Source organism: Mytilus edulis, chromosome 10 (assembly GCF_963676685.1).
Source record: "Mytilus edulis chromosome 10, xbMytEdul2.2, whole genome shotgun sequence".
In the NCBI taxonomy this organism is placed as follows: domain Eukaryota; kingdom Metazoa; phylum Mollusca; class Bivalvia; order Mytilida; family Mytilidae; genus Mytilus; species Mytilus edulis.
Window position 1 is genome coordinate 63909739 of NC_092353.1, and position 14895 is coordinate 63924633.

Below are 14895 nucleotides of genomic sequence, written 5' to 3' on the forward strand. Positions count from 1 at the left end.
TCGTATCTGACGTGACGTAAAATTACATTCTCACAACGTTGCAACAACGTCGTACTTTCGTAACGTCAGTCATGACCTTCCAGCGACCAATACATAACGTCGCAAGGACGTCATGTGTTTCCTGGGTCCCTCCTTTGGTGACCCAGCAGTCAGCGGTCTTAGGTTCACGTATTGCTTTTCTTTCTTTTTTTTTTTTCTTTTTTTAATGAAAGCAACTTTTTTTTATTTCCACCTCTGATCTGAAATAGTGGTGCTCCTTGTGAATGAAGACTCATACAGAACATACAAAAAAAATCCAACTTCCGAAGCAAGGTTGCCGAGTTTATGAGCTTCGGTCCTTGCCTGGAAGTTGAAAAAAATCACGAACTGAGTTATTGCCCGTGCTATTTTTCAATGCTATATGTGAAAATTTAAAATTAAAAAAAAAGAGAAAAATCTGCAATATAAGTGTGCAAATACCTAAAATAATACAGACAAAATATCTCAAAAAAATCTTCGAAGCACAAACTCATAAAATAATGTTGTTGTGAATAACCTATTATTACATTCGTAAGCGGCATTATTATGATTTGGCAAAGATTTGAGACTTAAACTAAATTATCGCCAAAATAGAGAAAGAAACTACATAAATGAAGCGTACAATATAATATGAGTGTTCTGTTCATAGCAAAGCGTATAATTGTTAATCAACACGACGATTAAGTGAGTGTAACTAGATGAGAAAACCGCAATATGCCGGCAAATTACCCGTAATCAGATAATTTATTACTGTCTGTTAGACCTACTGTTATTGTTGAATCACAGGCACTTGTTTCTATCCATAGGAAGGTCGACTATCCATATAGATAGAAGTATATGGATAGTCGACCTTCCTATGGATAGAAACAAGTGCCTGTGTGTTGAATCCTTGAACAGGTTGTTTCATCCATTAATTATTTTGTAATCCATAAACATGATAAGTGAGGCCCCTCATGGGGGGGTCCTAGTAATCACATAATCACCATTTTTTTGCCAATATAATCACATAATCATTAAATATTTGCTTATCTTTAGTAATCAAATAATCATAAACTAAAAATACAGCCCTAGGTAATCAAATAATCGTGAAATATTTGGCTTAATAATCAAATAATCATTAAAAAAACGGCCAAGTAATCACATAATCAAAAACCCCATGAGGGCCCTCATAAGTTTGAAGTAAAGCTGGAAGACAGGGGGTTTTAACTTGCATTGAACAGGTTGGGGACAACCTGCCAAATGTGGAACTATTCCCTAAACGAGTAACAATCCCTCATTTGAGTAATCATTTCATAACTATTGTGCTATTAAAAAACTAAATTTTCTAAAAATTTGTCTTTTTATGTAAAATGGCACAAATTTATAGAAATTGGAACAACTTCTAGCAAAGAACTATATTTTTATTAGGGGTTTTAAAAAAGTTAGTAGCCTTGAAAATAGTCAAATTTTCTAATTTTTCATAGGCTTGTATCTTCTCAGTAAATCAAGTTAGGGATAATCATTTTTTGGAAAATTTGCTACATTTTTCATGAATATGTGCCATTTTAAGAAAAACAACTCAGATAAGAAAATTTTGTTTTTTAGCACTACCAAATGATTACTCAAATGAGGGATTGTTACTCATTTGGGGAACAGTCCCCAATTTGATGGGTTGTCCCCAACCTGTTGAAAACATTGTATTCTCCGGGAAGAATGCTTGTCAATTTGTTCCAAGCCAAGTTGTTTCAATCAAGCCAATTTGTTCCAAGCCAATTTGTCAAAGATTTGGTCAAATCGTTCCAACTGATTTGGTTCATTATAACCTTGATTTAACAATTTGTTCCTGTTTTTCTTCATATATGGGCAGGAATTCGCTAGTGAAATTTTAGGGTCAATAGTGTTTATCCAATTAAAAAATAAAGAAATCATGCAAATATGGAGCTTTAACATTGTTTAAATATCAAAGTGCGTTAGTCTTTATTGCCAAATGCAAAAAAAATGGATCCAATTAAAAAAATCAACAAAAAATCAGCACTTGTTATGTGCTGGTAGTTGAAAACTGTAGACAAAAAGTGTGACATTTCTGCAGTGGCAAAACCCCTAGTCATATTTAGAATATGCCTGAAGAATTGTTCTACTATCATAGTTGAAAATCAACTGCAAAATGATCTGTCTATCATTTAGAAACCCCATTTTGTACAGAATCCGATTATTGCTGCAAATAAAATACGTTTGAAAATGGACAAGTGCATGTAACTTTTCCCGTCAACAAATGTTACATGCACCTTTTCATTAGCTGATTAGCTTTGGAAACAAGTTATTGGTCCAGCATGGCAAATTTTGAAAGGTGTCAACAATGGGTAAAATTTGGATTTCATGATTTTTATCAATCAACTGAAGTTTGAAAAATATAGAAGGTAAGAAAATTTATTTCATTTTCGTGTCAATACTGCCCAATAATACTCATCTTTTTATAACAGTTGTATACTTTTTATAGTAAGCATTACCATAATTATTTTTTTCACATTTCAACCCACTGACAATTACATTAAAATGTGGCTTTGTCATCTTTCACACTAGGCATCTACCAGTGATCAAGCAGATGATAAGAGAGTGGGACCAGGTTAATTTGACCTCACAATGAAGTGTTACATGCACTTCCTGTGTAAATTAGGTTCTTTGATAATGATGTGTGACTTGCTTTGCAATTTTGTCAAAAAATATAAGTTTATCTTGTATTTAAACAGGTTTGACCCTTACGATATTCATTTTATTGCTGGAGAGATTTCTGTACATAACATTGACACGAAAATATTTACCAAGGAAAGGTGTCTATGATACATGCAAAAGCTTTTTTTTTGTACGGTTTGCCTTATCAATCTAATTTTTTACATGAAATACCACAGATTAATTGCCAATTTGATTAACTAGTACTTGTATTCATTCTCAGCATTATAAAGATAACTGGCCACTTAATTTCAAAACATAAAATGTAACATTGACACCAGAATAAAAACAATATTACTTTATTACACTTAAAGCATAATTGGCCAGTGCATAATATTAAATCAAATGTAAATTTATGCTGAATTCTTAACAGAGAAGTTGTTGATCTTTCTTGATTTATAGACTTTACAATATTTACTTGTAATTCTTATCATTTAAAGGCATGTAACATTGACACATCTTCTGCGTCCAGGTTACATGCTACAACCTAATAAATGTGCATACAATTATTCAATCAATAAAATCTTGTTGAAATTTAAATTTGCTTCATTAAAATGATACATGTATTAAAGAAATAAATGAGTTAATTATTTGTGTTTATTTTTTTTCTGATTGACTAGCAATTTTTCCTCATCATTTGTTGGTGTTCCTGTCAATGTTACATACATAACCCAGAATTATAATGTTTAAAAGCATTGATTTCCAAACCTCTGTTATGAGCTTTAAAATGAATTGATCTGAGTTTATAAATGACTAACATCTGAAATATTGTCATCACACAATTTCTTTGATGCTCCTATGATAACTTCACGAGTAACATGGACTACGATTTTTGTATCAGGTCTTTTTTGTGTTACATGAGAAGATTTTACTGTGTTGAAATCAACAGTTAATCTAATTTTTAATATTCAAAGTTATTATTATGATACCTATTTTAAAAAATAATGTATAAAGTAAACCCAAATTAAACTTTTTTTTCATTAAGAAATTGTGTATGTAACATTGACATAGTCTATTATTTAGACTTTTACATGTTCAGGCCAGTGTTACATGCGTAAACAAAACTTACTGCCATATGGAGTTATTATCTTATTTTTATTTTACAAAATTAAAGCGTTTTCATGTTTTCCTGTTTAATTTGTCTTTTAACACTAGTTAGTAACATTGACAACAATATTTTGTGTCAAGATTTTTTTATGTTACATGCAAAGGTATTACTTCCTTAAAGTCAGACATTTATATAACATTTTATAACCTAAATGATTAATTAGATATTACTGGGCAGCAATTATATTATTTCTCCAAAGTTGACTATTAAGCACACCACTTTCATCTTCTGGTCTTCATGTATGTAACATTGACATACAACCTTTTACTTTTCAGTCAATGTTACACGCATGAACAGAACTGATAACATTTACTTACTCCTTTGCTCTATAAAGATATTAGTGATAATTTAACTTGATTTACCACCATCAAACTTCATTTTTATTTCTAAATATAGATATTCTTTTTAGAAGTGTATTTTCTTCATTGACATCAAAATTGGTGTCGGTCTTGAAAATTTACATGCAATTTTTAATAAAAAAAAAAGCAATATAAACCTAAGAAAGAAAAAGATGATCAGCAATAAATGTGATGAAGAAAACTCTCAGGAAGATGCTGCAAAAAGATACTGTCCCTGTCAACCAGTCAGATAGTGATGTCCCTGGCAGCCAGACAGATGGTGATGTCCCTGTCAGCCTGGAAGATGGTGATGTACATATCAGTCAATCAGTGAGTTGGTGATGTTCCTGTCAGTCAGTCAGTCTGTGATGTTCTTGTAAGCCAGTCAGAGGGTAATGTCCCTGTCAGCCAACAGATGGTGATGTCCTAGTCAGCCTGGCAGATGGTGATGTTCATATTAGTCTGTCAGTTGGTGATGTTCCTGTCAGTCAGTCATATGGTGATGTTCCTGTCAGCCGGTCAGATGGTGATGTCCCTGTCAGCCAGTCAGATGGTGATGTCCCTGTCAGCCAGTCAGATGGTGACGTCCCTGTCAGCCAGTCAGATGGTGATATCCCTTTCAGCCTGTCAGATGGTGATAACCCTATCAGCCTGGCAGATTATGATGTCTGTGTTAGCCAGTCTGATAAGGTCCCTATTAGTGAGTCTGGTGTTGACGGTCCTTTCAGTCAGTCAGATAGTAGTTCTGTGTCAGAAAACCAGATGATGGTGACTGTGTATGCAGACATACTAGTGATCTCCAATTTGACCATTCTACAGCAGTGTAGAAGATGTTTATTTCAAAATCTTGTTTATTTATCCCTTTTCATTCACCAGTCAACACATGTATCATGTGTATTTACTGATGCTCATTATAGAAATCATGAGGAATTCAATTTGTAACATTTTTTTTTTAATTGTTATGCCAATAATTGACATTCCAGCATATCTTTTGCATTATAAGAGGTTCAGGCTCCTTCTGATTTCAAAATAATAATAATAAACTCATCATGGATACCAGAATTGAAATTTTGAAGGCCAGAAACGCTTTTCGTTTACAAAAGACTATTCAGTGACGCTAATGAAACAAAAAAGTAAAAGAAGGTCAAATAAAGTTGAAAACAGGACTATGGTCTAATGGGTGTTGGTTTTCTCTTCTGAATTGTTTTACACTGGTCATTATGGGGCCCTTTAAATTGTGGCTTTCTGTAGTTTAGGTAACAAGTTTTCAAGATGAAATGGCATTGAAAAATCGAAACAAGATATTTGAGAGTTTTTATATTATTGTAAATTTTATAATCTATGCATGGATTTTGGTTCTGATTGAGGGTAGATTAATTGTTGTTTTGTTTTTTTTCCTTTTTTCAGATAGATAGTTGAAGATGTTGGAGACAGAAAACAAGTAACAAGAAACTTGTTTTGAATTTTTGAAATAAAATTTATTGTTTAAACCTTAAAAAGTTATCATAAATGTAAGATTAACCAGCAGAAATAAAACGAGATATAGGGTAATATGTCTATCAGACAACAACCTCAAAGATGAAACCCAAATTGTTCTTTATAGAAGTTATGTAAACGATTGAAAATAAGATTCTCAATAAATGCAGCTGTATCAACCTCTCGTAGATTTGTCCATGTTTTGTCTTGGTTTTTCATACTATTAGTTTTAAGTGTAACTGTGTCACATGAATGAGGGATACATGTAATCATTTTGTACCCTTACTTTGTCAGTATTAGTTATATTGAGTGAGAAACTTTGTGGATGCTGATGGTTGTCTTCTTATCAATCTCATCCCTGTGCATAAAAAAACGGGTTGCTTACTTACTGATATAAAAATGTTTCATGTTGTGGAAATTTTGGATGACTCCTTCATCAATTGATCTATCTCTGGTCTTAATTTCATTTTTCTGGTTATTTTGACATTTGAATATCTTTTAATTTAGCCTTCCATAGTGTACCACTATGAACAAGCATAACTACTGGTATAGTTAAAAAATATGTCTGCTTTCTGAAATTTAGGTGAATGGTTTTGGTATTAACCACTATTTAAATAATATCATATATGAGAAATGTGGCAGTATAATTGTATAATTTACATTCAGATGGTTGTTTGGAGGCTTTTTATATCTTTTATGGTCAATTCTGGCATGGTTCATTATTCATATTTTTTGTGTCCACGTTACATGCAACATTTAAGTCACTATTTTATGACAGAAATGAGATAATTGCAAAAATATTAATACAATTTTTTAATGTGAGGGTAACACAATGAAAAAGAGCCTTTACATGTTCAGAATGAAAATGATTCTTACTGTATTTATCTCTTAAACATTGCATGTAACATTGACAGAAAAGGAGAGGAAACTTGTTTTCACAAAATTTCTGAAAGAAATGAAAATATACATTTTAGATTTTTGATGATAGACAATGTTTTGTGATCAATATATATGATATTGAATGTTGAAAAAGTTAAGGAATCATTAATCTCAATTTGGAAAAAGTGTCCATGTTACATGCTCCAAATTCATTATTTGCTTTGGTTCCAAACTGACGCAAGTTTAAAAATGGTTTTTTTGGTTACAAATAGAAGGACACCATTTGTAGCAATAATTTTTAAAAAATTTAGAAGCTTATAATGATTTTTATTTTTTTCTTACAATGTCACACTAAAGTAGCATTAGTGAATTCCTGCCCATATAGTTTTTGATTATGGACCCAGTTTTCAAATTGGTCCAAATCGGGGTCCACAATTAACTTTGTTTGATTTCAACAAAAATCAAAAAAAGTAAAGTAATCTTTATTTAAAGTCGGGTTGCATATATACATAATAACTATGAACATGAGCTCTTAAGAGCTCTTTAAACCGACTGATATTAATAAACAAAACATACATGTAATAACATCAGATACACATACAACACAAACATACAGACAGCACATATATGTATTAATACATAGATACATGTAGCACATGCAGAATAATAGCTAAGCAAGATATATATTAAAACAAATGTCAGAATATACATTTATGGGGTTCTTTGATATGCTGAATCTAGCCATGTATTTAGATTTTTGATGTTTTGATGTTTGATGTTGACCTATATCAAATTGAATTTTGGTTTATATCGGATATCTCTGAAACTAAAGCATTTAGAGCAAATCTGACAGGTGACAAAAATTTTCATCAGATTTAGATTTAGCTGCCTTGAAATTTGCAGACAAATCTGACAACCTGTTGTTGAGTTGCTGCCCCTGAGTTAGAAATTTTAAATAGTGTTGTCAAATCAGACAGTTTTGCCTAACCGATTACTTGGATAATCGGTCGACCTATTAACCAGTTAAGCGATAATTTAAAGTTGGAAGGCCTTATTTATAGAACCGTAAAAATGTACGTTTCCATACTATGATGAATTGAAGTTTGTCCTTTTGGGCATTATCTATGAGGATTCCTGGCCAAGTTTGACTTTTAATAATCCAATACACCGTATCTTCTATGGCGTTTGTAATAACTTCAGATAAATAAAAACCTTCTAGATCTCGACGAATTAAAAATGTCTGAAACCGATGATTCTTGAATTTTCTCTTGATGTCTCAGAAAATAGTGTTTGGTGTTTCAATTTGAAATGATAATCCTGTTACTTGTACAATCAAGTACCGGCAAACATTAATTACATTCACCTTTATTTGCATTTCACATTTTGTTTAAATTATGACAAAACCTTGTACAATGGAGGATGCACATTCAGTCGTAGGATTACGGTACGCAATTTTAGATCAAAAATCAAATAATGAAGTAAATCGTAAAATTTAATAGGATTACTTATTTATAGCTATATATATAGTTACTGTTTTAAAAACATGTATTCTAATTATGTTTACTCAAGATGCTGATAGACAAGCTGATAGACAAGTTGTCTAAGTTCTAGTTTATTTTTGTGTTTTTTGGATTAACAATAGATATCAATATACTGGACAAATGCAAATCTTTTATGTGGGTATCTTATACTTATTTACTTACTATTTTGTATTAAAGTATAGAACTGTTAGATGCTTCTAACATTATATGGTTATATTTTTTACACTAAATGTAAATCCAAGGTTAAAAGTGGACTACTTTTTTTATTGCCTTCTATTTCCCCTGGATAGATGGTTTCAATTTGTAAACAGGGACCCTTAGCCTGATCCTGTACGACTAAGGTAATTGTACACAGGAAATATTTAGGAATAAAACGCTTATATGTCTTAAAAAAAATAAAAAATAAAAAAATATACTGGACATTTGATCTGTCAAATTAATTACCACAACAAAATTTTAGAAAAAGAACACAATTATTTAATGATTTCAATACTCATTTTTATCAAAATCTATTAGATTGAACAAATGCCTGGTTAACTGGTTAGCCTTTTTGGTATTTTATATTCGGTCCTTCCAACAGTTAACCCCAACCAAAAATAAATAACAGTATTAGAATAGATATTAGATATTGTTAGATACTACAATAATATCTAGGATAATAACAAAAAAATGCAAAATTTCCTTAAAATAAATGTTGTCACCATGGTGAACCAGTTAACTGATGACAACACTAATTTTAAGGAAATTTTGCAGTTTTTTGTTATTATCCTAGATATCATTATAGTATCTAATAACATCTAATACTGTTAATTATGATTTTAACCTTATTTTACATGATTTCCAAAGCAGTAGTAAATACAGGTGAGCGACACAGGCTCTTTGGAGCCTCTAATTTCCTGATGTGAACCTGTATGATAATTTGAAATAATCTTTCTTATCAAGGATTTGTATAGTGAGATCTTAAATCCTTGGTCTTATTACTCTTATATATATATAAATATAAACGAGTCTAAATTGAAAACTACGTTCAAACCTATGATTGCAATGGATAAAAACCACAATTTTTATAAGTGTGCATGTCAAACAAATTTCGTTGTAGAAGGGTCTAAATACAGCACAAACAAAATTTTCCAAAAGACCAAAAAAGTGAAAAAGTATATTTAAACAAAACATGCAAAACGCATTTGACTAACAGGTCGAACAACTGATGTTCTTTAACCCTGCTGACTGCCATTGGCGATTGCCAAATAAAATTGATCACAAGATGTAACATGATGGATCTTAATATAAATTTAATACTAAACAGAAAACAATTAACTTGTGCAGTGGCCACGATGTTATGCCACAAACATAAGGTGTCAATATTTTTTTGGTACACCAGATTCGGATATATATATATGCTCAAGATTGATGACAAACAACACAAAAAGATTCCATGATGCAATGGAAAATATTTGGAATTTGGAGCTGTTATAGTATTATATACACTTTCATAACTTAATTTTCAACGTTTTTAAAGAAGTTGGACAATCAAAAATGATATTTTTGAAAATGAAACTAATTCATATTTTTTTTTTAAATATTAAATTGTCATGTATATTTATTTAAATAGATAGTATACATGTACTCGGTCAATACCATTTCCAGAATAAACCGAACTGAAAAAATAGATTTAAAAAAAATATTTAAAAACATTTTTAAAATTAGTATACATCATGTATCAAGTATATGTACAGTATAAGAAATAAACGTTTTATGGTTATTTCAATAGTACATTGTAAAACACTGTTCTTTAAAAAGCTGGAATGAATTGACAAAAAACTTGGCACTAATCATCCAAATACCCAGGGAATCCATGACAATTGCACTAAGGACTACCAACTTGCCCCACTGAAGAAAACGAGTGAAATCCTGATGAATAAAGGTCTACCAACTTGCCAAAGTTATGAAAAAAAAGAATAAAATCTTACTGCATTAAGGACTTCCATGACTACCAACTTGCCCCTTTCTGAAAAGAATTAATCCCATTGAATAAGGGTCTGCCAACTAGCTCCATGATAAAAGGTATCAAACTGTACTGAATTTAGGCTTAACACCTCAATACTTAACAGACTTGGGGTAATTGTAATTGTAATCGTTAATCAGCTGTAATTGATTACAATTTTTCAAGTAATCAGTGTAATCATTAATCAGCCAAAAATCTGATTACATGTAATTTAATTTAATCAATTACTTTTCAAAATACCCTGTAATCATGATTACTTTTTGATTACATTCTGATTACAATGAAAAAAATCTAAAATTGTGTTTTTGGTCATTAAATGAATCCCTTTGTTCATATTTGATAATTTTTTAACATACTAAAATGGTTTGGTTACTTTAAGCTTGTCTACTTCATTAAAAAATAAACTGTTACAGTATTAAAAAGTCATCATTAGCCTAAGCAGAGACATATAATACAATTATAAACCTTTTATCTTGGTAAAAGATATTGTAAATACATGTATATTCATCGTTTTATATTGATCTTCATATTAATATTTGATAATAACTGTTATATACTCAAGTAATACTTTTCTTTAACCCTGAATTATAATCTTTTGTTAATTTTTGTCAACTTTGAATTGACAGGTAGGAGACTAATTAAGGTTTGTTTTTATTGCAATTACCAATTGAGTATATATAGCTGTAGGGAAATATATATGAGAAAAGATAAATCAGACATGAAAATTTATGTAATTAGCACAAACTAAATTAAAACTTGGACAAATATGTTGTTTAAACTTTTTTTTGTATTTGGACTGGACGTGTAAAATGCAATGGTTTTTAATACTTTAATACATATTGTTTACAATTTGATTAAACATTTCTATTAAAATTTAACATAGTTTTAACTGGTACAAATGTTACTTTATTTCATCCATATTTAAACTTCCATAAATTGCAACTTGGAATACATATAAATTATGAAAGAGGTAAGAAGACAAACAAAAAAACTCTTGATTATGATATATCTTTATAAAATTTAATTCAAAATAATTTAGAGATCATTGGTGATAAAGTGTAATGTATATATATGTAGTGAAATTTGGTGTTTATTTAAATAGATGACGTTTAATTTGAAGTTATCATTTTATAATTGAACCAAATAAAATACGTTCTCAAAAAAGTTATATTAAACTTTTATTCATCCACATCATTCAAAATGTTTTGTTTTTAAATTCATTGTAATCAGATGTAATCATGATTACTTTGCCAATGTAATCATTAATTTAATCAGATACTTTCAGAAATGATGTAATCATTAATTTAATTTAATCGTACAAATGACAAAGTAATTGTAATTTAATCAATTACATTGAAAGTAATCGGACCCATCTCTGATACTTAAGAATTTCTGATAAAAACCTCAGAAATGCATTTTGTTAATTTGAATTGCATTATGATATAATTAACTGGTTTCTTTGGCTCACTTAACCTTTCCTCCATAATGACGCCTTTTGAATCTTGTGTAGTGTCTCAGTTGAAACGTCGTTTCTATATAAAATCTGTATCAAACTTGATAAAATTTGGATCTAATATAAAAAGGATATTCATGAGAATATATAGCTGACTCAAATTTCATTGATGAAATGTTCATTTTCGCAATGCATTAATATTTTAAACCTATGATTTTTTTTTAATTGAAAAAATCCTATGCGAATCAATTATGTTGAAAAAAAATTCCATGGAGGAAAGGGTTGAGCTTGCAAAACAGAATAAACAATAGATGTACATGGACCTGTTGTTACATCAACATATTGTGTGTTGAACTCTGAATCAATGATTATATACTTGATATTAACCATATCATCTTTGAATGGATTTCAAAATTATTAAAGAATTGTCAGTCACAAGAACTATCAATATTCATGGGTAAATTGCATAATATGTGATTCTGTTTTCATCTGCTTCTATTTTTATGATATTTTTTCGCTCAGAAATCTTGTGTTCTAAGGTGACTTATTGAGAAGTGTACAATGGAGTTTGATAGCAGCTTTTGACTATAAGGCCTACATGGATAACATAATCATTTTGATTCTGTTGAAATGTTGTCTCAAAGGCAATCTAAATAGACATCTTATTTTATACAGGAGATTAAAAATTTATTTCAGGTTACAGCATTATTAATGGAAGACATTTTAAAACAGCTTTTGTCAGATGTCTCTTCAACAAAGCACACCAACATCAAGCAAGCATGCAGAACAGCATTAGGTACATGTAAATCTGAATTTGTTCATTTAGGTTGCATTTCTGTAAATATTGACAATGCAATTTCCCATAGGAACTCCTTTTACGGCTAAAACTGTACCACTTTTACTATGAAGTTTTGAATAAAATCTTATCCTAGAATTGAAAGTTCATATGCACTACAATTTTTTACAAAGGTCAAAATATAGGGCTGTGCGGCATATTTTCAACGTTTATATGCCCTGAACTTCTCACAGTTTAAACTAACACTAATTTTCTTAACTACCCCTACCTCGAATAAAAGGTTACCACAGATTTCAATATAAACAATATGCACATGTATTTTTACTGGTAACATTCCCAAGTTATGTCTCTATGAGATGGAACACAGAGATCATAACTGGGAACCAGTATGTAAACAAAATATTTTCTATGAATATTCTAAATCTCCCTAAAAGAGGCTTGGTTTAATTTGAGAAACAGCTGTATTTAAAAAGTGCAACCTATAAGTCCTTGGTCTCTTATAGTGCTTTGTAAATAAAGCTTATGAGGACAAATAGCTTTCATTTGAAGAAAGAAGATGCATTTATTAGATTAATGTCAATTCAACATAATTATTTATAAAACTTTTAATCTACTTGATGTAATGAGGCTTTCAAAACTTTAAGTTTAACTTTCAAACTCAATTTCCTCAAAATATAATTAATTTTATTTTAATTTTAAAAATAGTTTTAAAAAAATGTGGTTTTATTTCAATGATTAATTTAATAATAAAGGACAAAAGAAAAAAACAGAAGAATAACCCTGATAGTTTATGTATAAGGATATATTTATGGTGATGATTTTTGTTATTTTTCAGACATTCTTAGCAATAAGAATGAAGTTTCAAAGACTCCTGCTCATATATTGAGAGAAAAATGTTTAGAACCTTTCCAGTTAGCAATCGAATCCAAATCTAAGAAATTAGGCACACATTCTTTACATGGCATTCAGGTAAGTACTAACATGTGATACCTGTACCTACTATTTTATTTATTTATCTGATATAATGTGTTTTGGGACAAACATTGAATTTGTGAGAAAGGGAGTAAGGGTACATGTATGTTGTGAACTACATCACATGTTTGCATACAGTGCATTCAGTTAAATCACAATTTTGCCACAGATTACACAAAACAAAAAATAACATAAAACATACTTCTTGCTAAAAGTAAAATAAATAAAAGGCTTTTTCTTTCTTTCAGAAAATGTTGGAAGATGAACGATTTTGCTCTAGCATTGAAACTGAGAGTGAAGATTACTGGATGCCAATACAAGTTTTAAATGCAGTATTTTGTACACCAACATTATCAGAAGAAGTACAAGTAGAAGTTGTAAAGGTATTATCAAGATCTATAATTTTGTCAATCCACTCATTTACTAAAAGTCAAAGCAAAACCACAACTTCTCTAATAATTAAAAATATTTACTTTGACTTATTGACAAAAGTATAAAAATTTCAGGAAATTTGAACCACACATGAATGATTTCATTGGATGTGTAGCAGTTTGACAGACACTTATTTTGATCATTGAGAATGGTAGATTTTTAAAAGATATTCAGTTCATTTTTATACAACCGCAAAAATTGAAAATTTTTTGGTCGTATATTGGTATCACGTTGGCGTCGTTGTCTGCGTCGTTGTCGTTGTCGTCGTCGTCCGAAGACATTTGGTTTTCGCACTATAACTTTAGTATAAGTAAATAGAAATCTATGAAATTTGAACACAAGGTTTATGACCACAAAAGGAAGGTTGGGATGGGTTTTGGGAGTTTTGGTTCCAACAGTTAAGGAATTAGGGGCCAAAAAGTGCCCAAATAAGCATTTTCTTGGTTTTCGCACTATAACTTTAGTTTAAGTAAATAGAATTCTATGAAATTTTGACACAAGGTTTATGACCACAAAAGGAAGGTTGGGATTGATTTTGGGAGTTTTGGTTCCAACAGTTTAGGAAAGGGCCCAAATAAGCATTATGTTTGGTTTTCGCACAATAACTTTAGTATAAGTAAATAGAAATCAATGAAATTTTAACACAAGGTTTATGACCATAAAAGGAAGGTTGAGCTTGATTTTGGGAGTTTTGGTCCCAACAGTTTAGGAATAAGGGGCCCAAAGGGTCAAAAATTAAACTTTGTTTGATTTCATCAAAAATTGAATAATTGGGGTTCTTTTATATGCCGAATCTAACTGTGTATGTAGATTCTTAATTTTTGGTCCTGTTTTCAAATTGGTCTACATTAAGGTCCAACGGGTCCAAAATTAAACTAAGTTTGATTTTAACAAAAATTGAATCCTTGGGGTTCTTTGATATGCTGAATCTAAAAATGTACTTATATTTTTGATTATTGGCCAAGTTTTCAAGTTGGTCCAAATTGGGGTCAAAAATTAAACTTTGTTTGATTTCATCAAAAAATGAATAATTGGGGTTCTTTAATATGCCAAATCTAACTGTGTATGTAGATTCTTAATTTTTGGTCCCGTTTTCAAATTGGTCTACATTAAAGTCCAAAGGGTCCAAAATTAAACTGAGTTTGATTTTAACAAAATTTGAATTCTTGGG

The 14895-nt window shown here is 30.3% G+C and overlaps 1 protein-coding gene across 3 annotated transcripts in view; it reads left to right on the plus strand.

The window, feature by feature from the left end:
* The first annotated feature begins 539 nt into the window (after positions 1–539).
* LOC139492235 (brefeldin A-inhibited guanine nucleotide-exchange protein 3-like) overlaps positions 540–14895 on the plus strand; it is a 104454-nt gene continuing 90098 nt past the window's right edge. For all 3 annotated transcript variants that reach the window (XM_071280419.1, XM_071280420.1, XM_071280421.1), the window contains exons 1-4: positions 540–702; positions 12221–12320; positions 13156–13289; positions 13541–13675. In XM_071280419.1, the coding sequence (XP_071136520.1) occupies positions 12236–12320; positions 13156–13289; positions 13541–13675 (354 nt within the window). In that variant the 5' untranslated portion in view covers positions 540–702; positions 12221–12235. The remainder of the gene's footprint in view (positions 703–12220; positions 12321–13155; positions 13290–13540; positions 13676–14895) is intronic.